The following is a 27,252-nucleotide window of genomic DNA, read 5'->3' on the forward strand; positions in this document are numbered from 1 at the left end:
TTTTTGTTAATACATTTGTTGGGTACCTTTGTAATTTTAATATGCATGAGGTTCTACTATTGTTCTATTAGCTACATATGAAATTTCTTGCTTCCCAGCTTTATAAGATGAAGATGTTAGTGTTCTTATCTTTCCTTTTACCTCCTTCCCAGCTTCTAAACTCTCCTGTATTTTTTTTTTTAATTTGTCAGGACTAATAATATTTATTTGATAACTATAATAAAGCTCTCTGTCATTTATCTATAAATTGATTCTGTAAGTTGAAAATTAGTAACATTGTCACTACTATTAGTGTTTGTATGAAGCGAAATAGCGTGCCACGATAACATTTCTTTCTGTAAGCTCCAACATCCCTTTGTATCGTACACACCAAAAAAATAAGCTTTTGGGGAAAACTCCAAATTCTCAAAATCAGGCCAAATTGTACTTTTTTCATTTTTATACTGTTCCCTCCTTGAACGTTTTACCCTAGAATTTGTGATTGAGACTCCTTTATTTTTGCCATGAGAAGAAACACTGTATTGCTATTGTCTTCCAGCTTCTTACACGCTCTGTCTATTACTTGGCATTCATTCAGTTTTTTCCTCATGAACCCACTAACTTCCTAGTCCGATAGAGACCCACTTGGCGTAAGTGAGCCGTGAGTGTCTTATATAGTTTTATAACTATTGTTATCCTTCTCCACCTAGGCTTATTATTCTGCACACTCAGATTTTGCTTCAATGTTTCTTTGGGTTGGATCCACATTTTCCTAGATTCCACTTACTCTTTTGTGAGTCTATCAGGTTACCCCGTCTACACAATTCCACCCACATACTAATGTTTTAATAAATAAAATCACTTACATTCTTCATTGACATCCAGCAATGACCCAATAGAGCCTAAAAAGGACCAAGAGACAACACTGTAATTTATTCCAACATCGACTTACTTTTCTTCTGATTTGTGCTCTGTATTAAAAAATACTGTCTCTTTCTTCTTTGAATTCTCCTTAGGTATATTGGTTTCATGGACACTGGGTAGGATTCCACCACCAAAATCATTTGTGTGCTGGAAGCTATTTTATGTCTTATAACATTTGGCAATTCCCATAAGCAAGAAACGAAATATGTAAACTCTAGGGATAGCTGAAACTAAACCAATTTTCCCGGGCACATTCTAGACAGTTTTCTTCAGAAACCAAGGACACAGGACCTATATTGTCAATGAAGAGATGAATAAATGGCTTTTTATTTATAACATTTTAACTTTAAAGATTTTTAAAAGGGCTCTTTCTTTCCCCTTTCTCATATTACATTACACAACTAGAATCTTTGAAATGTTTTTATTCTCTTTTCAAAGATCCTTACTGATGCATTTTTCCCTGTCTTTTCTGTGACAGGACCTCAAATCCTGATGATTGCAGTCTTTACTCTCGCAGGGACTATAATCCTGCTCCTGTTCATTGCTTTGCTGGTGCTGAGGTATCTACCATCCCCTCTATTTTGCTGTGCTCATCATTCAGAGAGGGAAGAAAGAAGAGAGGGAGGGGCCTAATGTCTGTTGATGTTAATGTGTGCTCACAAAGAGGTCTCGAGACACACCTCATGAAAGCATTCTGCATAAAAGACAATATAAGGGGCAGAATATTATTGAGCGGGTAGGTTAAAGCTTTGGAGTTACAGACACCTGAACTCAGATCTCAGTACTGTGACTTACCAGTTGTGTGGTCTTAGCATATTACTTAGCAACTTAACCATGTTACTTGACTTCATAATCACCATCTGAACCGTTGTAAGGAGTTTAAATTAGATATGTATAGTGACTACCATATAATACGTATTTTATAAGTGGAAATAGTTATTTTTGCTGCTTATTGGTGTATTGTGAGAAATCTTAAAATCTCTATTTTGAAAAATGTTCGGGCTAGAAGAGGCTTTAGAAATCATCCATTCCAAACTTCCTATCAGCATGGGGAAAGAGAGACCCAGAAAGCCAAATGACTAGTCTGGAATGACATCCATAGGTAGTGTGTGGAATCAAAACTAGAACTCAGGCCTTCTAATCATCGGTTCCATGACTGTTCTACTCCACCCTGGACATATGAAGTGCCCAGCACAGTGTCAGAAATGTAGCATATACTCAGAAGTATTTGTCGAAGATATAAATGAACAAATGAATTACCACACTGCATCTTAATCTGTGTATGGTAAACACATGGAACTTTCTATCCTATCATGTTACCAGGATTACTCTCATTTCCTAACCAAACCAGACAATAATTCTCTCTATATATCACATGCTTTGTTCCATGTCACTATACTTTCTCATAATGAGACTCCAGCCTGTTGTTTGTCAGTGAATGTTTTCTCCAGGAAAGGAAGTAGGTTGTTTTCTTCTGTCTGAAGACTCCTGTAATTCAGTGTTGCTTAGAAATATAGGTGATCTGCAGTATGTGGTGACCATTTAGTTGAGGGTGAGCAGAAACCAAAAGCAGTCGACAGTAGGGTCACAGATGTAACCTAGAAACCAAGACCAAATGGGTGTCAGCTTAAGATAGGGGTAGATTACAAGGTAAGAAACAATAACAGATGGAAATGGGCATTTTCCATTTCCATGGAAGACATGGGAGACAGAGATAGGTCTTCCTAATAGCCAGAGCAATAGTATGTTCACAAGGAGATCTGGAAGACAGATGTTACTTTTATAGTTTTCCATGACAGCAGCTGATAGGAGAAAAGCAGTGAATGACATCCCCTAATTCAATATGAATGACAGTCAGCTCTGTTGGGTCCCAAGAGTTTCCTGGGGTACAGAAGTGAAATCCTGGGACCCTTCAGACCTTACTTTCCTCCAGGTCTTATGGTTAATCTTATTGGTCAATAATGTGCTATTTTGTATGTATTTAATAGAGAATTACTCAATGTTAGATGAAACACTAGGAAAAAGAATAATCATTTCTGCTTAAGGGACATTAAGAAAGGCATCATGAATGACCTTGAGAAGGTGAGTAGGAGTTTGTCAAATGACCACAAAAGGCAAACTAATGGACATACAAAGAGATCAATGGGAAAAAATACAGATTCTAGAATCAGACAAAAGCAAGCTTGAGAACTTGGAATATAATAGAGGTGATACTACAAAGCATTTTGGAAGTGATGTTGGGCAGTGGGCTTTTGATGTGAAAAAAATAAAATTAAAACCCTACCTGAAACCATAAGAAAAATGGAGTCCATTCCATATGGAGTTTTAAATAGATAAGGGCTGAAACGTGAACATCAAACTTCAAAACTTGGGAGAAATTAATAGAAAATGACTTACTGATCTCAGTTTAGGAAAGTATTTCTCAGTCAAGATAAAAAGTCATAAAAGAAAAAAATATAACAATGGTCATAATAAAATCAAAACTTTCTATACACTAAAGTTAGAGTAAACAAACCAGAAGAATATATTTGCAATGCATAACAGGGCAACAGATTTGTTTTGCAGACTATATAAGGAACTCACATAAGTTAATAAAGAAAAGGCAATGCAATTGAGAAAACAGGCAAAATCATGAATAGAAAATACTATATAATTTTATAATTCTATAAAATAGCTGGAAAATATTTGAAAAAAAATCTCTTTAGTAATGAAGAAAATAAAGTGCAAAGCAACAATTAAATGTCATTTCACATACTTCATAATGGTTTGAAAAATGTTTAACAGTACCAAATATTGTTATGAATATGGAGGAAACAGGAATTCTGATGACAGGTAGGTACTTTGGGAAGCAATCCGGCAGTATATGTAAATGCAAATGAGTGCATCTCCTACATCCCAAGAATTCTACTTTATCCATACTATCTGGGGGAAATAATTACAAAATTTTGACATTTTGAGTGTTGGGATGTATGTTGTTACAGTTTCTCTGTGCTTTTGTATTTTCTTTGTACATATTTTTTAAAGGCGCAGATGCACAAGAAGAACTGCCTTATTCAGGAATCTGGTATATTCTCTGGTGGTTTAAAAATTAACGTTTTTTCCTTTCAAGGTTATTGGTTTTAAAGTTTTATCTCTCATCTTTTTTTCCCCTCTTTCCATGTCATCAGTTCAGATTGAACTGAGTGAACTAAGACAATGAAACAAAAAGGAAAATAAAAAAGAATATAAAGGGCCATTAGAAATCCTTACAGGTCCACTAATGGCCAGCACTCATCAGAGTGAAGAACATAAAGTTACACCATTAGGCTAGCCTCACTCGCCACATGTCGACCTGAGAATATCAGGGTTCTAAATTTCAACCAGTATTCAGTAGCTGAATGGCATGAAAACTAATAAAAATCTATTGACTGGTTCTGTTCCTTTCATAGAAAATATAAAAAAGAAGATGAACTTCGTCAGAAAAAATGGTCCCACATTCCTCCTGAAAACATCTTTCCTCTGGAGACCAATGAGACTAACCATATTAGCCTGAAGGTAAGGCGTACCCTACCTGTCGAAGAACTCTATCTAGAGCTGGTGCAAGTTGCCAGGTATTTAACAAGACGTTGGTTTCAGGGTAGGAAATGTGCCATGAAGGGACCCAAGGCTTAGATGTTTTCTGCTTCTCAGTTTCCTATCTTCCCCTTGATTCTTCATTGCCGTGTCACCTAGTTGACCCAACGAACATTTCACTGGAGGCTGAGATATGATGCGTTACTCATTCTTCGCATCTGGTTCAGAAGAGAAATGTACATATTGAGAGTCTGTCAATGGAAGGGATGCAGGGTTGGGTAGGGGATTTGAGTTTCCCTAAACCAGAATACTGATCTACCTATACTGAGGATATATGACTTACCTCATTCATCGCAGAAGAGGCTTCTCTGATATTTTCCCACATTCTCTCCCTCAGCCGATAATAGCAACTCGCTTTCATTTGCCTTAGTCAGTTCTGGACTTTGTTGTCTCGTCTGCTCCTCACAAGGAACTTATGAGTTGACTTTTATTATAATAACTGTGCTGATGAGAAGATTCAAAGACAAAGGAATAAGAAATAGTGCAGGATCACATATAGCTAGGGAGAACGATTACTGCAAATAAGAGTTAACACTTACAGAGCACTTCTTATATGCCATATATATTAAGCCCTTCCATCTTCCCCCAAGCGCTATGGATGACAAGGCTAGAATTTCAGGAAGATGGCCATAATTTGAACCCAGTTTAACTATAAAGCCTAAGATTTTAGCATCTATCATACACCATGTCCTTATCAAACTTTTTATACTAAAATATACTAAGAGGAGATGGAGGCCCAGGATCTCCCCATGAAGGAATTAGTGGGGCCAAGATAATAAGATAATAAGAAAGCATGACCTGAGATGCTTCCCTGCCTAAAATAAGCAAAAATGAAACTGCTGCATGGGCCAGGTTTGTCCCGGGAGCCTCCCTGCCAGCTTTCGGCTCTCTACCCTGGGTCCTTTGTGCTTCACTTCGATGGCTCAGATCCCTCGTGGCTGTACCTCTGCTAGGTCTTCCTTTCTTCCAGAAATGCTCCCTGCTCTAAAGTGACCCTCCTGTTGCATTCTGAACCTCACACATAGAAATGCTATTCACAAAGACCTACGTGTCTCAGGCAAGTGTCAGGATGAAGTCTATCTTTTGGTACTTCCCAGTAAGGTGTAAATGACCCTAAGACTATTGGATTTCCACAGGGAGAATTTGTTGACCTAAATGACTAATTTGGCAGTACCATAGAAAGGGGAGAGTACCATAGACATCTAGAAGGAATAAATGCTCTCCACTGCCAGTATACACCAGCATGGGTTCCCATGTGGCCCACCTCCGCCCAAGTCCAACCATGGCTTCAGCCCCCACAAGCCTTCTCCACTGCCTCAGAAACTCCGTATTCCATATTTGTTCTTTTGGATTAATCCTAAAGCATTGTGCCTTTGTGTGTTTTCTTAAAATGTAGCTATTCTTAGATGTATAACTTATCTTTCCTATCAGATGCCACAGAAATTTTATGAGTTAATTCATCAAATTAACTACTTGCTTGGCTAAGGAATAGACCTTTAGAACAGTAAACATAAAGGAAGGAAGATCGAAGTGATTCAGAACACAGGGAATCATTGCTACTCTGATTTCAGACAGGCTGGGGAGCAGGCAGACCGAGAATGGGCTATAAGGAAGGTCTTCAGGTACTATGAGTCATATGGAGCAGCGAGAATGCCCAAGAAGGCTAGCCAAAATCAGCAAGAGGGGAAAATGCCACACAACCAGACTTACTGAGGGCAAAGATGAGGAAGCAAGCTGAAGAGATGAGATGATAAAGAATCAAACATCCCTGTGTACTCAAATGGAAAGAGTCAGGAAACCAAAGCAGCCAGACGAAAAGAGAAGTCGCGAAAGTCAAGGGGATGGAGCTGACAGAAAAAAAAAAATATTGATAAGAACAATGATAACTCATTTGAAGATAAAATACTGTAGTTTGCAAGAAATTTTTGCAAATTTCATCTCATTTGATCTCCAAGTATTCCTATGAGTGAGTTAGGATTACCCAGAAAAGGTACTGAGGTTCGAATAATTTAAATGACCTAACTGAGGCCTGAGACAGTAAAAAAAAATACTGGACAAGAGGGCAAGCTCAGGTTCTGATACATGTTTATGTGACATTTCGTGTCATTTAACCCTTTCATACCTCATTTGTAAAATGAGAAAAAGGAGAAGGGAAGACAACTGACATTTGTTAATCTGTGTGTGCCAGACATCATACTTGTGACTTTGTGTAATTTATTTTCACTCATATTTCAAATCGTCCCTAAGAGATCAGTGTTAGCCAACATTATAATACATCATAGGTTTTTATGAGAATTGAGTTGAGAGATGTAATAGTTCTCAACTTTTTTCTGCCTTTTGACCAGAAGTCTGACAGACCTAAATCTATATCTGGCCTGCAGGTCTGTGTGCATGTCTGCGTCTGTGTTTCGTTCAATATTTACAATCTTTTAAAATTAACTTTCAAATATAAAAATCTTGGAATGGTATAGAAAAACCCATATCACCAGCTTCTTTTGACAAATCATATGATCTGGCAACTCTAGACTGCAACCAGAGCTGATGGGGCTGCCCCTCTCAGACACCTAGCCCAGTGTCCTAGCTTGCATTGCTACTTGGGCCTTTAGGCATGAGTTTGCAGCTCAAATGCACAACATACTCCCCTAGGAGCATCTGTATGTAGCTACAGGCAATGTTTCCCAATAGAAACAGGGCAAGGTGGGGGGAGGGGGAGGGAAGGAAGCAAAGAAAATCCCGGGCTGTAGTAGACCACAGGAGGAAGGGAGGAAAAGTAGAACTACAAGAGGAAGGGAAGAAAACTCAGAGTTAAGTATGAGCATGGTAGATACCCAGAAAGAAGATATTGTTACAGGGAAAAGCAAGTAGTGAGAGGGAAACGCAAGTCAATTATGAGTTTTTCTGGAAGCATGCCCACCATGCTGTAGATACAGCCCACCTGGCAGAGCTTCTCAGCCTTTAACTGTCAGTGGATGGGACAAGATATGAAGTATCAGGAATACTTATATTTTTCTTTTGCCAGATCGATGATGACAGGAGGCGAGATACAATTCAGAGACTACGACAGTGCAAATATGACAAAAAGGTGACTTATATTCTCCTCTGCTTCTCTGAAATCTCACTTAGGGGTATGTCCTGGGCCTTTTGATTCATTGTTACTCAATTCTGATGTTGGCAATGCAAAGGTCGGGTTGTGCCCAGGTTACTCCCAGAGGCCGTTCTTGGAGCGTTTCACGGAGATGGACAGGGCTCTGCTTCAAGGATTACAAAACTCACAATCCTGGGAAAATTAAAGGACACAGAACTTTTGAGAGGGGTGGAGTGTGTAGGAAGCAAAAGTAAAAATAAAAGTGATTCCAGAGAATTCCAGGCAGCCCTAGTAATATATTTTGACTCACTGCAGTGGGAATATGACAATTCCACGTGGCAGTTTGTATCTTCCTTCCTTCCTTCCTTCCTTCCTTCCTTCCTTCCTTCCTTCCTTCCTTCCTTCCTTCCTTCTTTCCTTCCATTTAGTTATTCTTAAAGGAACATTCAAACTTGAGTCTCTCATATCACAGGTACATCAACAAAGTAGTGTCACTGCTCTCAAGAGCTTACAGTATAGTGGGAAGGTAGTCACACAAACTATTAAAATATACAGATAAGTATTAATGCTACAACATTATCTTCTTAATCAATCAATCTTTGCAGAGAGTGATTCTAAAGGATCTCAAGCACAATGATGGCAACTTCACTGAGAAACAGAAGATAGAATTGAACAAGGTATGTATCTCTTGCTTGAAACACTTAAGTGAGAAATAGCTTCACTCCATTTTTCCTAAGCAATGAGATCCCTGGTTGAGCAAGGCATTACGGGGAATGCTGACAGAGGAGCCCTCAGGCCAAGAAATGGGTGACTATACTTCATACTGGAAATTCTACCAACGAATGTTGAAAAGTGATGTTTGATGATGCAAAACATGTTGGAAATCTACTAGCATGTCCTACAAAATGGTCCTGATATTGTTTGAGAGTAGTCGAAAGTTTGTATTTAAATCCCCGTGTTGATAAAAGACTGTTTAGTAAGATATAATGCAATGTGTAATAAGAAATGTACTGACATTCCAATGTATAAAAAGCAATATCTCTTCCCAAAGATCTAAAACATGTCATGTTTTATTAACATATTAATTTTTACTCTGGTGCACCTTTCTGGACAACTTGCTTTGTAAATAAACATGTTATCTTAGTTGCTTCAGGTTGACTATTACAACTTAACCAAGTTCTACGGGACAGTGAAGCTTGATTCCACGATCTTTGCGGTGATAGAATACTGCGAGAGAGGATCGCTGCGGGTAAGGAACCGTGATCATTTTCAATTTCCTAACTGGTCAACAATATGGAAAAAAAATCTAATAGGAATCTTAGATGTTTACTCAGTGAAACAGTATCAGAAAGTTATCAGGAAAAGTTGATGTTATCAAACTAGATCGCTCATTATTGTCAATCAGTCCTATCATATCTTTACCTAAATAAATAAATAAATAAATAAACAAACAGAAGTGCAGATTTGAAAAACAGAGGACATGGAGAAGTGACTTATTAGCCCTAAATTCATTTTACTGTACTTGCACACTTGCTTTTGTAGTCAAAGAAAAATGGATGGTCTTTATGATAGCACCAAACAAGCATTAGGAGACTTGTTCATAAGTCCTGGTTCCGCTACTGTCTAAATTCTTACCGCCCTTTCCTTTGTTAGGGATGGAGGATGGTCCCGGTGTTGCCAGATGGGGTCAGGACTGAGCAAGTCTAAAGCAGAAAGAGAAAGGAAGACAAGACTAAGTCAAGTTCTTGGGAAGAACCAAACATCAAGCTAGGACTATCTAATCATTAAATAGTTCAGAAGGGCAGGAATATACAAGAAGTAATTATTTACAAGAAACAAAGTCAGGTGTGAAATAGAGACAGGACCGAATGAGAAAAGGGTGGGAGAAGGGAGGAATTCAGGACAGTTGCTTCAAGGAGAATTGATCTATTTGAACCTCACCTTGAGCAGTTTATGAGCATGCGTTATGACTTTCAGCTTTTAATAACCTTGAGCTGGTGAGCATATAATTTATCAGAATACTTTGAGAGTGAAAGGGGCTACGACAATAATCATGTTGGCACATCAGACATAAACCGCACTGGCCTCAAGCAAACCAGGATGTGTAGTCAACCTGCTATTTTCAGACCCAGGATTTGTTAATAACCTCAATATTCTTCCCCAGAACAAAGCCAGAATCCCAAGATTTGGGGGCAGCAGCAGCTTTAAAAAGGTCCAAATATTCATAATTCAATAAAATTTAAAAATATTTTTTAAAATTTAAACTAATCACCTAGAAATTTTTAATTTTCAATAAGCTTCAACAACAACAACAACAAAAGAATACTAGCTTTCAAAATGTATGGCCTAAACTCAAATCTGTCCTCAAATTAAAAAATCATAGCCCTAAATGCTACTCTCTCTCTTTTAAAAATAAAATAATCTAAGTATGTAATACAAAATTTAGAAGAATAACTATGGCCTAAGGAAAAGAAGCTTTCAAAATTCAAACATAAAACAGATGGAATTATAAAATACATTCATGAGTTGTTTATTTTAAAAAAATATATAAAACATACAAGCCTCCCATACGTCTAGTAAAAATTTTAAAGCAAACATAAAAATACACAAAAATGGGAATAAAGCTATGAAAATGATGCTTTGCATTATAAAAGAATACTTTATGACTATTAAAATTAAAAAATGAAAAATTGCAGAAGCAAAATAATCATGAAAATTTTATTCAAAAAGTAAGAAGTAAAGTAAGCCAATAACAATAGAAGATATTATAATTGCCATTAAAAAGAATACCAGATTTGCCTTAATTCTAAACTTCAATGGATAATTTTCAGTGTTTATATAAATACTGTTCTAAAGTTAAGCAAAAACATGAAGATGTAAATTCATTTACTAATCAACAAAGCTAGAATAAAGTTAATAGTAAAATATAATTAAAGACCAACTCTATGAATATTGATAGAAAAATTATAAATAAAATAGTGGTAATTCTAAGCCAGTTTTAAAAGGAGCATAGTACCATAAGGTATGGTTAATTCTGTGAATGGAAAAAATATTACCCTAATGTATCATCTCAAAAGGTCGTATGAGAAAGATCATATGATCATTTTAATTGATGCTGAAAATTATCATTTAAATTAAAATGTTATCATTTAAGTAAAATATTTCTAATAAAAACAATAATATGAGGGCTATACCATATACTCTGATTCATTTAATTTCAGTGAGACAGCGATTTTAGAATCAACACAGCCTGGTCAAAGGATTTCGCAGGATCTTTTATTCCCTGAAATACCAAGTCAACATTTAAATATTGTACCCATAGTTATTTTTGTCTCTCCACTCTCAGAAACTTTAGTTATCTGAGTGGTCCTGGGTCCCCTTCCGGCATTGCTTATTTGCACTGGGCAACGACAACGGAGCGTCTACTCAGGAAACCAAGGCCTTGCATCATAAATCTCAAGGCAAAGTCTGTGCCAAGAAAAATGACAGTTCCCTCCCTGTGGGGAAACAAATGAGAAAGTTTCTCTCTAGATGGGCTAAAGACAGTGTGCTTCCCACCTCCTAAATATACGATAACCTCAACTAACTTTGTGAGGCAAATATTTATTAAACATCTATTCCATGCCAGAAAGTGAACAAAATATTGCAGAGACTACAGTGAACAAAAATTATCACAGAGTTTACAATTTCATGGGAAGAAGTGATTGTAAACAAATAAACAAAAAATATAAAATATGGCAGGTACTAAGAGAAAGAATTATTTTAGAGTCTGTCTGCTCATAGCTCCCCTTAACTTGGCCTGGTATCTACATGCCAACCAGCCTTATCTGAAATGAATTATGACTTTGGATCATTTGTTGAAAATTGTTGTTATAGTGCCTGAGTTAAAACTAAAGGTCAAATTGGGCTTTTTTTTTCCCCAAAACAATAAACTATTGTTAAGTTATTCAAGATTACCATGAAAAGTAGTTATAAGCTTAATTAGAACCCTATATCTTGTTAGCATCATCACTATGTTAATACAGTGAGTTCAAAATTCTGGGTCATACAATTCACACAAATCCAGGAACTGTGTCTTATTGACAGAGGACTTAGAACTATAAAGCCAATAGATGCAATTGATCATGTTAGTAAAAACATAAACCTAACGAATGAATTTCCTAACAGCAATTCCTTGTTTTAACACACTAGGGTAAGTTTGATGAGACAAGACCTGCAGTCCAGTGACTAGTGAATCAGTCTCGCCAGCCCACTCTCCAGGCAGGTGTCTGCTAATTCCTTCACCCCTGCCGTGTGGAAGAACTGGGACTTGGGATACTATAGGTATCTCATTCTCACCTCCTTGTGCTGAAAGCCACCTAATGTTTCTAAAGTAGGAGAGAAAAAGATGTGTTCAAGAAACCCAGGACAGTGGAGTTGTTCCAGTTTGTTCCTTCTGTCCGGGGCCTCATGATTAGAAGGTCATTATTTGCCTATAATAGTCTCTCCATGATATCCCTCCTTGTGACAACTCATTTTCTCCCTTTCCTTTTTTCTCCTGTTTAGGAAGTTTTAAATGACACAATTTCCTATCCCGATGGTACTTTCATGGATTGGGAGTTTAAGATCTCTGTCTTATATGACATTGCTAAGGTAAGAGCCCTATAAACACAAAAGACAGTTGTGAAAATTAAATATAGGAACACAAATCCAGCAAGCTATTCAGTTTCTCCGTGCATTGGTTTCTTCATCTGTAAAATAAAAATACAAAGAGTACCTATGTCACATAGTTGTATTTATGAAATAATATGTATGCTTTGCATAAGGGCTGGTAGAAGTAAATGTTCAAAATATAAACATTGGCTCCCATTATTCTTATTATATTCTTTCTACTCTAGATTTGAGGCACACATATTTACAGACTTGCTGGAAATCAAAATCATAAAAAGCTACATGGAAAACAAGTGAATCTGCAATTTTACAAGAGAAAATATCAAGGACAGGCAACTACCTTGCATGCGGCAATAATAAATTTAGACATGTATATTCCCAGACATGATATGAGAAAGAAGTGTATACCAGTAAGCAGGGCCTCATTCGAGAATGAAGAAAAGTTCATCCTGAGTGTGAGCTATTTGATACAGTCTCAAATCACCTGAAAGTCACATAGAGTCAGAATCATTTTGAAAAATGTTACATGATACCCTGTTTGCTACATTTCATTACTGTGAGCCAGACTGAAAACCAGTTTCTGCAATGACACCCCTGGCCACTGGAGGGAAGCACACCAGCCAAAAACACGCTTCCCCTTTCAAAGTAAAAAATCCATCAAATTTTAAGAACTAATCTAGTCTAGCCCCTCCCTTCAAAAGGCAAGGCCTTATTATGCATGTTTTTGGATTGACGTAGCAGAGGACCTGACATACCCAAGGTCATAGACCAAATAAAGGATAAGCAAAAACACCTAAAAAAAAAAAAGATAGGACCAACCTTCTGCTTTATATTATATATAACTACTTAACCAGTCTTTAGAAAATTGCTTTTTACTGTGTCACCTAAATAGATGAAGTACTTAGGCAAATTTAGGGCCTTAATAATGTTTTTAGAGTAAAATTAATGAAACAAAATTTAAAATCTGCCGGTATGAGTCTATCTGCATGCCGAAATGATTCAAAATGTCATTTCTTTCTTTAAAATAATCAGGCAGCAGCAGAGTATCTTATCTCTTTGTTTTCTCATCATCTGAAAAATTACAGGGGATGTCATACCTACACTCCAGCAAGACGGAAGTCCATGGCCGTCTGAAATCCACCAACTGTGTGGTGGACAGTAGAATGGTTGTGAAGATCACTGATTTTGGCTGCAATTCCATTTTACCTCCAAAAAAAGGTGTGTGATCAATAAGACTTTTACCAGTTTACCTTCTTTGTCTGTCTTTCTTTCTTTCTTTCTTTCTTTCTTTCTTTCTTTCTTTCTTTCTTTCTTTCTTTCTTTCTTTCTTTTTAATTTTCACAAGCCCACATAAGACGTTCAGAAAATAGTGATATTGATCAGAAAATCCATACGTGGAGCCACAAGAGGCAACAGCTGGCTCATTCTCCAGCACTTCACCCTTGTCAGTTTTCAGCAAGTGCTTCTTGAGTGGAACAAATATTCTCTGTGGATTTCCTTCATCTATGAATGGTATCCCGTGATTTCAGTGAGAAATCCTGAAGAGCTTAATAGCTTATGGAAGCAGAACTGGGTGAAAACGTAAAGAAAGTTAGATAGTAAGAAGCCTTGGAAATCATCTCATGTAACCCTCTTCCTCTCTAAAAGACAGAATTGAGGTTCGAAGAGGTTCAGAGATTTGCCCAAGAAAATAGGGTACAAGGCAGAAGACCCATTTCCAAATTCTAGACATCCTTCATCTGTGATAATGATAAGAAATAATAACAATAAGAAAAAATTCTTATTAGAAAAATGTACAATTATCTCTTTTAGGATTGTGATAAGGGTCAAAAAAGTAACACAAAGAAAAGTGATTTGTAAAGTATAAAGAACTTTTCTTGTTGAAAGTTTACCCATTCTGTACTATAACAGCCTCAAAAATCTAGCATCCATATATGCCTTAAGATACCACCTAGATCCAAACAGTAAATTCTGTTTCAAATTCTATTTAGCAATCCTTTAGTTTTCCTTAATTTAAAAAAAAAAAAAAAGTACAATTCTACCCTTGCTTCTTCAATTACATAAACATGCTAGCTAGATATTGGACTCAATCCAGTAAGTGCTTGTTGAATACCTACTGTGTGCTAGGCATGGTTCATCATGTAGTGGAAGAAACCTTCATTAAATGATTCACCATAACACAAAATCAGATGAATTTCAGGTCAAATCCTATCCTCCTGAATATCACTGAGTTATATTTACCTGTGCTGTCAGTTACCTGAAATTTTAGCATAAGTAGATCTATCTACCTTTTCTATAACCTCACACCATTAGGATCAATTGTACGTGAATCACAAGTCACATAAATTCATAAGACATAAATTCAAAAAGGCAATGAGCACTCGCTTTGGCAGCACACATACTAAAATTGGAACCACACAGAGAAGATTAGCATGGCCCCTGGGCAAGAATGACATGCGAATTCATGAGGCGTTCCATACTTTTGTAAAGTACAGCATAAGGAAGATAGTCAATAATATTGTAATAACTATGTATGGCATCAGCGGGTGATCATTTCATTAGGTATATAAATGACTAATCATGGTGTTTTATACCTGAAATGAATATAATATTGTATGTCAACTGTAATTAGAAAAAAAAATTTTACAAGGCAGTAAATTTGGATGAAAAAATCAAATGAGGAAACTATTCCTAAGCATAAGCCTGTCACTGTACCTGACAGCATGAATCTACAGATTTTTTTTTTTCATTGAAACTACTGAAGAAACCTCCAATGGTTCACAAGGAGCTGGGTGGTCCTGGAAAACTTTCAAGGGGTGTTGGAGGAAAATCGGCTGGGTGCCCCCGTTATTACTAAATAAAATACGTGATGGGTCCCAAAACCCAATGTCTACAAGAGCCAAACACAGAACATGGAAGTACTTCACTTGTGTGAAGTGAACTAGCTGGAAAACATTAGAGAGTAGCAGGCACAGTAGTAAAATACAAGTAAATTGTATGCATTGCTTTTTAAAGAATATTGTGGAAACCAAAGAAAACACATCTGTCGACAATAGCTGGCTTGGAGGCTGAAAAATATTAGCGATAGTCTTTTTGTTTAAATGCACTGTCTTTATTTTCTTTTAGTAAACATATTATATATATATATATATATATATATATATATAATGTTTTGTATTACATAAAAATCTACAAATGTTTTATATTATATAAAATGTGGGAATATTTTTAATATTTATGAAGGCTTTCATAGGTTCATGCCGTATGTCCCATAAGCCTCGGCCCCTCATACCGCATTCATCCCACAAAGCTTTATGAGCATTTCCTATATAGCAGGCGCTATTCTAGGCAGATCTTGAGGGTGTTCAGGACTATGATCTGAGCAGTTTCAGGAAGGACATTGCCGTATGACCTCACCCAGATCCTGGCATTACATAGTTAGCTTGAAGGTAAGTGTTTGTTCTACCCTTTATTACCATTATTAGCATAAATTCCTCAAAAGTCTGAGACCCTATAAATTCAAGGACATTCCCATTCAGGATGTGTGGTGTAGGGACTTAAAGAACAAAAAGCAGGCTGGAGACCTGTGGGCTGCTGACACCCTTAACTTTACAATCTCCACGCTGAATGCACAGACCTGTGGACAGCCCCTGAGCACCTCCGCCAAGCCAGCGTCTCTCAGAAAGGAGACGTGTACAGCTACGGGATCATCGCACAGGAGATCATCCTGCGGAGAGAAACCTTCTATACGTTGAGCTGCCGGGACCAGAATGGTAAGAGTCTGACCCCTTTACTCGCCCACTCTGGGAGCTGGCCAACCTGCAGTCCAGGCTGACGGAGAGCCCGAGCTGTGTAACCACATCTCTTGTCCCTCATCTGCAAAAGTAATGGCACGTCTGCATTACACATTTCACAGGGGTTTTGGAAGGGTTAAATGACAGCAGGAATGTTAAGAGTGTTCTGAAAAGCATAAGATAACATACCACTGCCAGGCGTCACTACTGTCAGTATTATTGTTAAAGAATCTTCCCTTAAACTTTCCTTCTTTCCTTCTGATTCCAAACAGTCATGTGTCGGTTTAACACCTGAACTAGATTATTCAAGCGGGACAACATACATATTTTAGTTCTTACTAAAATCTATAGGTTTCGTCACATGTCCTCAGGCAGTGGGGGTGGGGAAACGTTTTATTCCATTCATTCAGTCCTGGCTTACTGAGCACATACTTGTGCCAGCTCTTAACTGTCTGGGAGGAGGGGGTGACTAAGGGAGATAAGGGGAGTGGGCCAAAGTCCTGGTGAGAGGAAGCCTACTAAGGCAGTGGTCGCTGAGTTTTACAGGGTTAGTAGCCCTCACTTAAGGTAGTCTCCTGCATGTAAGTGGGCATGAGACCCTTTAACACTCATTCACTCAGCATCCATCTATGCAGCGCTGGCCGAGGGTCTACAAAGGTCTCACCCGGCACCCATCCGAGGCCAGTGGACCAATTCAGAGTCTGGCCGCTGCTAAAATTTCTTCATGCTGCGTTCTTTCTTGTAATTCGAATCCTTCTCATCCCATCAGAGAAGATTTTCAGAGTGGAGAATTCCAAAGGAGCGAAACCCTTCCGCCCAGATCTGTTCCTGGAAACAGCAGAGGAAAAAGAGCTGGAAGTGAGTTTCCTTGGGCTGCTGTAGCAAAGTGCCACACACTTGGTGGACTAAAACAACAGGGATTTGACTCGCTTACAGATCTAGAGCCAGAAGTCTGAAATGAGTTGTCAGCGAGGTTGCACGCCCTCCAGAGGCTCTATCTAGGGGAGAGTCTATTTTTAGTTTCTTCCAGAAGTGTCGGGTGGCTGACATTCCTTGGCTTTGGTCCACAACACTCCAATCTCTGCCTCTGTTGTCACATTCTCTTCTCGTCTATCTATCTAATCTCCTTCTTCCCCCCTCCTACTGAAGGATATATAAGATTGCATTCAGGCTCACCAAGATAATCCAGAATAAGCTCCCATCTCAAGATCCTTAACCATATCTGCAAAGACCCTTTTTTTTCCAAGTAAGGTAACATCCACAAGTGCCAGGGCCCAGGACACAGACATGTCTTTGGGAGCCATTATCGGCCTGCCATTGTCTCCTTGTCATTTTCCACCTCTCCCAACTCAGGAAAGAGCTGGTTCCTTAAGCACATATCACATTTTCAGTTTTTAGGAACTAAAAGAGCAAAATGTCCATGTGATACACTTACTAGGCTTATAAATAGTACCTACTAATTAAAAAAAAATGAATATGCTGACAATAGGGAAGTGTACTCTCACTCCACTCCTTTTATTCTTCCTCTGAGGGAAATAGGGTTTTTCTCTCTGCATTGGCTTCATTTCTTTTTAATAATCTCTCACAAAGGTCTTTAAAGCCTATACAAATTTTTTAAGAAAATCTTTTTACAATTTTATCTGAGCTTTGATAATCCCAAAAGATAGTAAGTAAAGTGCTTTAAAAATATTTAGGGTCTTAAGAAAAAACATTTGTTCTTTGTGGGATAATTTACAAGCACCCTTCCAGATGAGGTTTATGGCCAGCTGGGCGTGACTGGGCCATTTTTTCCTCTCCTCTCTCATTTTCAACATTAAAGGCATGACATAGCCCCTGCTCCTGTCCTTGTCTTCTCCTCATTTCTTCTCTCCCCGCCCCCCACCCCCGACTTCTCTGGATCCTGGGATTCCTTCCCACGCATCTGCCTGTCCCTTCTCAAAAGCTCCCTTTAGTCTAAGTACATCTGCATGTTGCCTAAAACCTTCTCACCAAAGCGTCCTCCTCCTCAATTCACTTGTGTATTTGGATGGTTCTGGAATTAGAAGTCAACAACAATATTGCATATCTGTAGCTGGTTCCAATAGAATACAGGCTTGAAATTAGGTGAGTTGATAATGCCACAAAAGCACCCGCTATTTCATTCAGCGGTTCTGTATCAGCCCATTTGCCGGTTGCGTCTACGCATTCCTCTCTGCGGCCGCCATCAGACCACGTACCAAGGCAGGGGCGTCATCCAAGGATGAGAACAGGCAACCAGCCCAAGTGTCTAGTCCCTCCCCAGAGACTTGTTAAGGCAAAGAACACAGGCGGGGTCTGCAGCTAGTACCATCTGTGATCCTATTTGGGGCCAGAGTGAAGACAAACTTTATATAAAACAAATGGTTTTCACCATGCTTTTTGATCCAACGAAAGCAGCAAGCAAGTGGTAGCGGATGAGATGATGTTTCCGTGGGCTTCCTCATGGCCCCCTCCTTCCTCTGGACCTCTCTTTCCTCACTTCTCATATATCTATAATAAGAATATGTAATATATGTTATGTATTATAACATAATCATATAAAATATATCAAAAAATTCTATAACTATCATTATATAATTATATATTCATTATTTTATAATTAAATTATTGTATTATTGTTATGATATATAATTATATATTATGTGATGTGTTATAATAAAATTACATATTAATATATAATAATTATTATATATAATATTGTCTTGTGCCCATGCAGTATTTGAGAAATACTTAACACTAAAGAAATTATTCATTGTTTATTTGAAATTCAGGTTTGCCTTATGTTTTTATTTGCTAAATCTGAGAACTCTACTAAGGCGCCTTCACAAGCCAATTAAATCAGAATCTTGGGTGGGGCCTATGCAAAAGGACTTTTGTAAACACTCCCCAGGCGATTCAGCTGGTGGCCCTGGTTAAAAGCCACTGCCCAAGTGCCTCACTCTCATTTACAGTCACTGTGTCATGCTCACTGAACCCAACTATTTCATGCTCTCCCCAACATACTCTCTGCAAATACCTGTAAAGCATTTTGTCTCTCCCATCAATCCAGACTCAGACTCAGCCAAATCAGTATTACCTTTTTCATTAATTCAGGGCCCAAGGGAAGGGCTTAGGCAAGGCAGTGCAGGTGGCAATGCCTGAGACACACTGCAGGTAATATCTCATCCTTATTCTCAGAGTTGAGATGTTTTAAAAATATTTTCCACCTCAGTTACTCCCATGGTGGAAGAAAATAGGATACCACCCCCTGAGTTAATCCATCCTTCTTTCTCCAGGTATATCTACTTGTAAAACACTGCTGGGAAGAAGATCCAGAAAAGAGACCAGATTTCAAGAAAATCGAGACTACACTAGGCAAGATATTTGGGTATTGCTGAAATTTTTACTTTTCTCATGATTTCAGATTTTTCTAATAATAGTTGACATTCAGTGGCACTTACGAGTGAAAATGCCTATTCTAATGAAAAACTAGACTGCAACACCTGTCTCAAAAAAATTAAAATATGAAAACTATCAGACCATTTTCTCAGGGAAATAATCACTTGAAAAATTAAATATTCTAGGGAAAAACTTGCCTGATTAAAAACTATATACTAACTAATTATAGATATGTCTGTTAAAAATAATTCCCTGTCACTTCTGCAGGTAATTAGGATTTAGAAATCTAGTATGGGTCCTGGGAGTCTGTAAAGTCCCTGCATAATTCTTAAGGTCATGAAATTTCTTAAAATTTTCAAATCTAAAAAAATCAGCAACTTTGGCCATAGGCACTTAAGACTTGAGCTATGAATCAGATTATAATTTGGGATCAAAGAAAAAGGTAATACAATTATCCATTAAGATTGAATTTTAGACTCCTCATGGTTTCTGTTAGATATAGCACAGAGTAAGAAAAATAATCCTGGAGTAAGAGTTAGGAGATCCAGTTTCTATAATAGGATCTAATAATAGCTTACTGTGGGGCATTGGACAAAGTACTTACCCTCATGGGGAGTCAATTTTCTTATTACTGAAATTAGACTGAATAAGATTATTTCTACAATTCCTTCCGACTCTAACTTTCTGTAGTTCTCATTAAGTCATTCAGATACTTAACGAGGCCAAAAGCCCAGGGCTGGAGATGAGGTAGAGCAAAGTTAATGAAAGTGCGGCCATTGATTTGGTAGAAATAAACTGTCATCTGGGGAAAGGAGCAGGAAATAATAAGAAATTTAATCCTTGGTCATTTTTATTTCTTCACCAACCTGTTACTAAGAGCAGATGAGGTTGTATGTGTGACGGATGAAATGTAAACTCAGGAAGATAGACTGGGCCCCTGATCTTTTACCCTAGAAAGTCTGATGTAGTTGACCTGGGAAGCAGGCTGGCATCAGAAGTTTTAATAGCTCCTTACATGATGAAAATATGCAGCCAAGGTTGAGGAAAATGTTTTAATTGAATCAGTTCATCATGGAGTAAGATAATCCATCTTCATCCCTTACACCTGCTCTCTTGCCCTTTCTACCAACTAGACTCTATACTAGTGGTTTCAAGAATCCCCTGGGGACTCGTGAAAAAATTCTGTTTCTTAATTCCAAACCTAGCAGTTTCCAGTCATATAGGTCTGCAATAGGACTCAGAAATGTATTGAATTTTTAATAAACATCCCTCCCCATCCCAGGGGATCATGATGAAGGCCATCTTCTTGAGTGGCAAAACAGTAACTTATAATTGTTATTGTAATAATGAAATGGTATGATTTGTTCGGCCCCTCCAGTTATGCTGTATATCTTATGAACATTATCTCTGATCATCACAACAGCTCTGCAGGAACTCGGTGTGCCTCTGCCCAGCTCTGCACCAAGGCTTGTCACATGCCCCAGTGTCACAGAAAGCTGGCATCTCCTCTGGCTCCTTGGTCTAACCAAGTAATCCAGAGTTAGGCTTTTCCTCCATTCTGAGGAGATACTATAAGGCTTTGCCTTTCTTGGTTCTGTGATTATATTTTCATTTATCACCTTTAAAGCCTTTTTTTTTTTTTACAGTTTTCCCTTTATTGCAAATTATTTATTATTAAAATTTTGGAAAATGGATAAGCAAACGCAGTAAAAAACATCACCTGTTTGTCAGTAGATGGCCACCAGTTTTCAAAAATTTAAAAAGAGATTATAATTTTTGCTGTTTTGTGAACCGACTTTTTTCACTGAGCGATATAGAAGTAGAGTCTGTGTGTTTTACTATTCTAATTCATATTTAATGATATATTAATATTCCATTGTATCATAATATTTTAACTACTTTTTTGTTATGTATTTAGATTATTTTCAAGTATTTGCTGTTGTAAAGAATGCTGTGACTTTCTTTGTAGTTAACTTTCAGCACGTTCACAATTATTTTCTTAGAATAATTCTTAGAAGTAGAGTTGATGGACTATTGGTAGGTGTATTCTAAAAGCTTATGACACATTTCATCGGCTTGTTCTCCAGAGAGTTTGTACTGTATATTTTTCCTCCTTACTTACACTGATTGTCATTGTTCTAACATTTGTTTTTTGGTTTTTAAATTAATCTTATTTCTATTTCAATTTCTTTGATCTTTCCCGAGATTTGTTGCTAATGTTTTCTGCCATTTTTATTTTTTCTTTAATTACCTGTTCATCACAATTGCCCGTTGTTCTTAATGAAGAAGGTTCATGTTTTCTTAAGAATATGGAAGAGCACTTTATCTATTACTACCTATTACCTATTACAGCCTTTTTCATGACCAAAAAAGTGAAAGTTATATGGACACCTTGATCCGACGTCTACAGCTATATTCTCGAAACCTGGAACATCTGGTGGAGGAAAGGACACAGCTGTACAAAGCAGAGAGGGACAGAGCTGATAGACTTAACTTTATGTTGCTCCCAAGGTAAGGCAAGCTGTCCTGCCAATGTGGTTTTCCACAACACCACAGCCATGCCTCATACCTTAAAGCTTCAAGCTTCAGTATATTTGTCTAGCAGTGTTTTTCTTTATGTGTGTTTGGAATTGTTAATTTTTGCATATTCTTAACAGACTGAGTTTTAAAAATGCACATACCTTGCTAATCCTTGTTTTGGTTTGCACTCAAAATACCCCGGAAGAAAGAGGTTCTTTTTCAAATGTCCAAGGAGTCACTTGAAAATAAAAGAAATGTGGACTGTGGAGTTAGTATGACCTGAGTTCCAACACTGCTATTCTACTTTTATTGTCTGGGATCTCTCTCTCCTCAGTCTCAAAATGGAAATTAAAGTTTTCCTACAGAGTCTATGAGCTATAAGGCACTTTTAGGAACTAAGTGTTACTATTATTATTATTAATTTTTTTTTTTTTTGCTTTCTTCTTTCTACCTTCAAGTAAAAGCCAAGTTACAAGAAGTATAGGCATCTTTAGTAGAGGAGGTGAAGCTGGGCATCAGATGCCTGATCCCAGAGACATTTATAGGCTGACCTCTATTTGTGAAACAATGTAATAGCCATGACAGAAGAGAAAGGAAGTAAGGTTGAAATCCTCAAACAGTTTAAAGTTTTGTTAAGTGTTGGTACTGAAGTAATAACTAAGGAATGTTAAGATAAGCAATAAATTAAGATGTGAAGAGCTAGAAAATAGGTGTAGACCAAGGTGCCCACAGTTGTCACAAGAGAGAAGTAATGGTCTCTTCTCATTAAAGTATAATAAACTGTCCTATTAGATTAAGGATAAGCTAGACAGACAGTTTAGCATTGGATGAAATCATGGAAATCGAGGTCAGCAGGCCTGACTTCAAATCATGGTTCTACCACCTCCTATGGATGTGCAATCTTGGGCAAGTTACGTAAATGCTCCAAGCTCCAGTGTTCCATTTACCTCACAGGCTGGCTTAAAGAACCCCCCTGACATAATGTGCAGGATATAAGGTACTTGCTTAGCACAGTGCCTGGAACATCCATGGTCATTATTATTATACACAGTAGCTATGACTTTTGTATATAATTTGTATTGGTTATTGTTTTATTTTGAACTCATTCTTAATTTAGAATATCAGTTCTACATTAGTAAAGGAATGATTTTGAGAGTGTGTTTTCTAAAGAAACAGTTTCTCTTCTTCATTTCTGGGCCTCAAGAGAGCCTAATATAGAACCAAGGTGCCCTCAGAGAGCCTAGAAACAGGCCACAAATGGTATCCTTGGAATAGGCTGCAACACTAGTAAGAATTTTCTGTCAGCACTCCATAAATGTTAGTTACATAATGCATAATTCCTTGCCTGACCTTTAATGCTGACTTGTGACAAAAACAATAACCTGATTATCTGGCTGCCTTCCCAGGGTGCCATCATCAGTGGTTTTAACCAATAATGCCCTCGGTAGCCTCCAAAATAATCTCTACCCTTATCCTAGACATGTCAAGAACTACCACCCCAGAAGTGCCCCTTCCAATCCAAACAGCTATATCAAAAAGGTGTTTTTCAAAGGTCTTGAGTTCCATCACTATATTGGTTGAAAAGACTTCTTCCCTTGATGCTCTGAAGGTTCTCTAAATGAATATTGCGAATTTTCGTGGTTGATGGGCTGTTTTCTGGGAGAGTGCTAGACTTTTTTTTTCTTTGCCACAGTCAGCACAACTCCAGATCTTCCCCATCGTCCTCTCTACGCAAGCCCTGGGTTGTAGGGGACTACGGCGCAATAAAAAGACTGAAGAGCGGAATGTTGCTGAGTTCTAGGACTAGTTCTGCTCTTAGGGGCTGTGAGACCTTGTGAAAGTCAAGCTTTCTTTTTAAACTTAGCTTTCTCATCTATAAAAATTAGGGATTTATTTTCGATGACCTCTATGGCACCTCCCAGCTTCTGGGTTCTGATTCTAGTGCTTCCATACTCAGGTCCTTTACAAAGTGATCCCAAGGGCAAATAGGGAGCATGCAGCCTCATGTCAGCCCCCACCCCAAAATGGGCCAGTGAAAAGGCAACTGAGCAAATAAAGGAGTACGGAGTGCCTTCTTTTGGTTCTTCTCTCTTAACTGTGAATTCGATATACTGCTCTTTATATCTCTTTGACAGAGATATTTTTAATCGCTTCTATTGGAATTCAGCATAATTTTAACTTGCTTTTACATGGCAGTTGACTTTGCTTTTTAAAGGACCTGATTCTGGTTCAAAATATATCAAATAAATTCTGGTTCAGAATATATCAAAATTAATTTTAAAATGCATATTAATTCAAAGCGATATTAAACAATACCATGTTAAATATGCCAGGGAGGTAAAACTATTGACTCTGATGAGAAAGTCAAATCCGATAGCTACAGAGACTCAAGCTCTTACATTAATGACACACTCTTCTTCTCAACTTCTGGATATAGAACTTCATCTAGAAGAAGCTGACTATGAATAGAGAGGTAAAAAGTGGGCAAGTGTGTATATGCATCATGGTTATATAGGTATTAGAGTTACATGTACATTGTGTATTAGAGTCAATAGTCAAGTACTAAGTTAATGTTGAATCTGCTTATATTTATCTGAGTTCAAGTACATATACATAATATGCTCATGTAGATAGTATATACAACTTATCTTTCCTTCCTAACCAGCCAGTTCACTGAAAATCCAGTGTCTAGAATTCTTGCTAGACAATTATTACTGCCTCAAAGATTTACGTATGAGAAGAAAAAATTTACCAAAGTTGAATGCATTTTTTTTTCTTTCCATCTAGGCTAGTGGTAAAGTCTCTAAAGGAGAAAGGCTTTGTGGAGCCTGAACTATATGAGGAGGTTACAATATACTTTAGTGACATTGTGGGTTTCACCACTATCTGCAAATACAGCACCCCCATGGAAGTGGTGGACATGCTAAATGACATCTATAAGAGTTTTGACCACATTCTTGATCATCATGACGTGTACAAGGTAACCACTTCACCTGACAGGCTGAAATGATTGTATGGCCCAGGTCAGCAGAGCTGGAATTGGTTTTTCCTGTTATTTGTCAGGTCTTATCCTCTCAATTTTAAAAGTTAATGAATTGGTGGTTGAATCTGAGCTGAAAGTGAAGGGAAATAAAATAAGAAGGGTCAGGAGTCAAAATGGCCACGTGACTTTAAGAAGCAGTATGAAAGAAACAACATAAAGTTCAGCACAAATGAATTTGGGGTACTAAATTTGGGGTACACTCAAATCATCTTCGAACAATAGATAGTGTTTAGGCTGATTGCAAATGAAACAGAGAAGGCACCAGAGTTCTAATAAGTGGAATAGGAATATCTTGTTGTTGTTGTTGTTGTTGTTGTTGTTGTTGTTGTCAAATAGCAAGCATCATTCAAAGAAGACTAAGGAAGAACAGGGAGAACATTCTAAAAGTTCAGAACATTCTAAAAGTTCTATTACCTGACTAGAGAGCTAAGCAGTTCTGGGCTAATAATGTCTGAGTCAGAAGAGTAAAGGAGAATTTCCACATTTTCATGTTGGAAAAGCAACAGAGCATATGGAACACATAACTTTAAAAATAAAGCTCTTCATTCAAATCCCAATTTGCCCCTACCTAACTATGTGACCTCATAAAACATATTTAATTTTGTCAAGTCTCAGTTTGCCTATCTGTAAAATGGGATGATAATAATACTAACTCAATGGGTTATTGTGAAGGTTACTGAGATAAATAATATGCCTGAAACACTGTATCCTTCATAAAGTTTGGAAGTCACTCATAGTGGTTATTCTCACAGGGAGGACTTCCCTTTCAGAGTTTGTCTTAGACCAGTACTCACCCTGTGTATGTCAGAAAACCATATTAACAAGAGTTCTTATAGCATAGAAAATGATTATGTGTTTTAGAAATAGTTGGCAAAAAGAAGTTAGCTGACCAAAAAATGTGAACTATGCATATGATTATGAAAATAAAATTTAAAGTGAGGACATTTATCAAAGAATAATGTTTGTAGAATACTGTTAATATAAATCTACTATGTATTACAAGAAAAGCATTTGTAATCATCATACTGTAAAAGTGTGTCTTGGAGAAAACTACAATTATTTTTTTTTTCAAATACTATGTGAAAAGATGGTAAATGCTGAAGATGACTTTTCTGGTAATTAAAGCCATTCCTAAAATGATATAAAACTTTTCAGATTATTTAAACATTGATAGAATTGCCACCACATCTGGATGATTTATATTATTATGAAGTACTTTCATATGCCTATAGTCCTTTATAGTCATTCATTTAGAATGACTGGTCTTGAACTGGTCTCAGAAAATGTCTACAGGACTGTGCTCATACTGAGTTCTCAAAAACTTTGTATTTGATATGTAATTAATTGCTTCTGATTAATTTCTTGTGCCTTTTGAGGGGGCAAATTCACTGAAGAGAAACTGTCTCCACAGGTGGAAACCATTGGTGATGCTTACATGGTAGCTAGTGGTTTGCCTAAGAGAAATGGCAATCGGCATGCTGTAGACATTGCCAGGATGGCCTTGGATATCCTCAGCTTCATGGGGACCTTTGAGCTGGAGCATCTTCCTGGCCTCCCAATATGGATTCGCATTGGAGTTCACTCTGGTATGGAGTTTGGCATTGTAGCAAATGGGAACCATGTGTACCTCTGTGCACCAAATCAATAAGGAAGGATAAAGGGTCTTCAAATGTGATCAGTGTCCACATGGGGTTTACTTATAAATCAGTCTTCCAAAAATTAGGTCCCATTACATATCTTAACATAATTAGACCCAGTCCCTAGAGAGTTCTAGAAAACAACACCTTTGATTGCACCTTTGACTCCTTGAATGATAAACATCAACCATGTGCCAAAATAACAAGCACTAAATTTCCTATTTAAATCATTGTATTTACTGTTTCATTTATCTTCTCCCTATTCCCTCCCACTCCCCCACCCCAAACTTTTGTATTTTTTTCTACTAAAATATTATAGTATCTTAAATGGATTAGTTTGTCTATGGGGGAAAGGGAATAGCTATTCAAATTCCTATAATAAATGAGCATTTATATTCCTCCCATCCACCTTATGTGACCCAGGTATTTTCTGTAGCTAGGTTACTTCAAAGATCGTGACAGTTACCCAACCTTGAATGTAGAGATTTGAAATGTTTTGCAAATATATATAGTTGGAGATGAACTCGTGAATCATCTAGGTTAATCCTTTACAGGGCATAAATTATCTTTTAGGTTCTAAGATAATAATATAGCCACTTTTAGAATAATCCC

General features: G+C 37.4%; 1 protein-coding gene and 1 non-coding gene across 2 annotated transcripts in view; both read left to right on the forward strand.

Moving 5' to 3' along the window:
* Positions 1–27,252, forward strand: part of GUCY2C (guanylate cyclase 2C) — a 59,060-nt gene that overhangs the window by 25,019 nt on the left and 6,789 nt on the right. The window contains exons 11-23 of the mRNA XM_016140541.2: positions 1,382–1,463; positions 4,332–4,437; positions 7,535–7,597; positions 8,206–8,277; positions 8,745–8,849; positions 12,146–12,232; positions 13,336–13,468; positions 15,886–16,023; positions 16,814–16,902; positions 19,338–19,429; positions 21,793–21,951; positions 24,748–24,940; positions 26,415–26,589. Coding sequence (XP_015996027.2) covers positions 1,382–1,463; positions 4,332–4,437; positions 7,535–7,597; positions 8,206–8,277; positions 8,745–8,849; positions 12,146–12,232; positions 13,336–13,468; positions 15,886–16,023; positions 16,814–16,902; positions 19,338–19,429; positions 21,793–21,951; positions 24,748–24,940; positions 26,415–26,589 — 1,494 coding nt within the window. The remainder of the gene's footprint in view (positions 1–1,381; positions 1,464–4,331; positions 4,438–7,534; positions 7,598–8,205; positions 8,278–8,744; positions 8,850–12,145; positions 12,233–13,335; positions 13,469–15,885; positions 16,024–16,813; positions 16,903–19,337; positions 19,430–21,792; positions 21,952–24,747; positions 24,941–26,414; positions 26,590–27,252) is intronic.
* Positions 14,628–14,734, forward strand: LOC118614441. Its single transcript, XR_004956046.1, has one exon. It is a non-coding gene; the product is annotated as a U6 spliceosomal RNA (small nuclear RNA).

Source organism: Rousettus aegyptiacus, unplaced genomic scaffold (assembly GCF_014176215.1).
Source record: "Rousettus aegyptiacus isolate mRouAeg1 unplaced genomic scaffold, mRouAeg1.p scaffold_m13_p_2, whole genome shotgun sequence".
Taxonomy (NCBI): domain Eukaryota; kingdom Metazoa; phylum Chordata; class Mammalia; order Chiroptera; family Pteropodidae; genus Rousettus; species Rousettus aegyptiacus.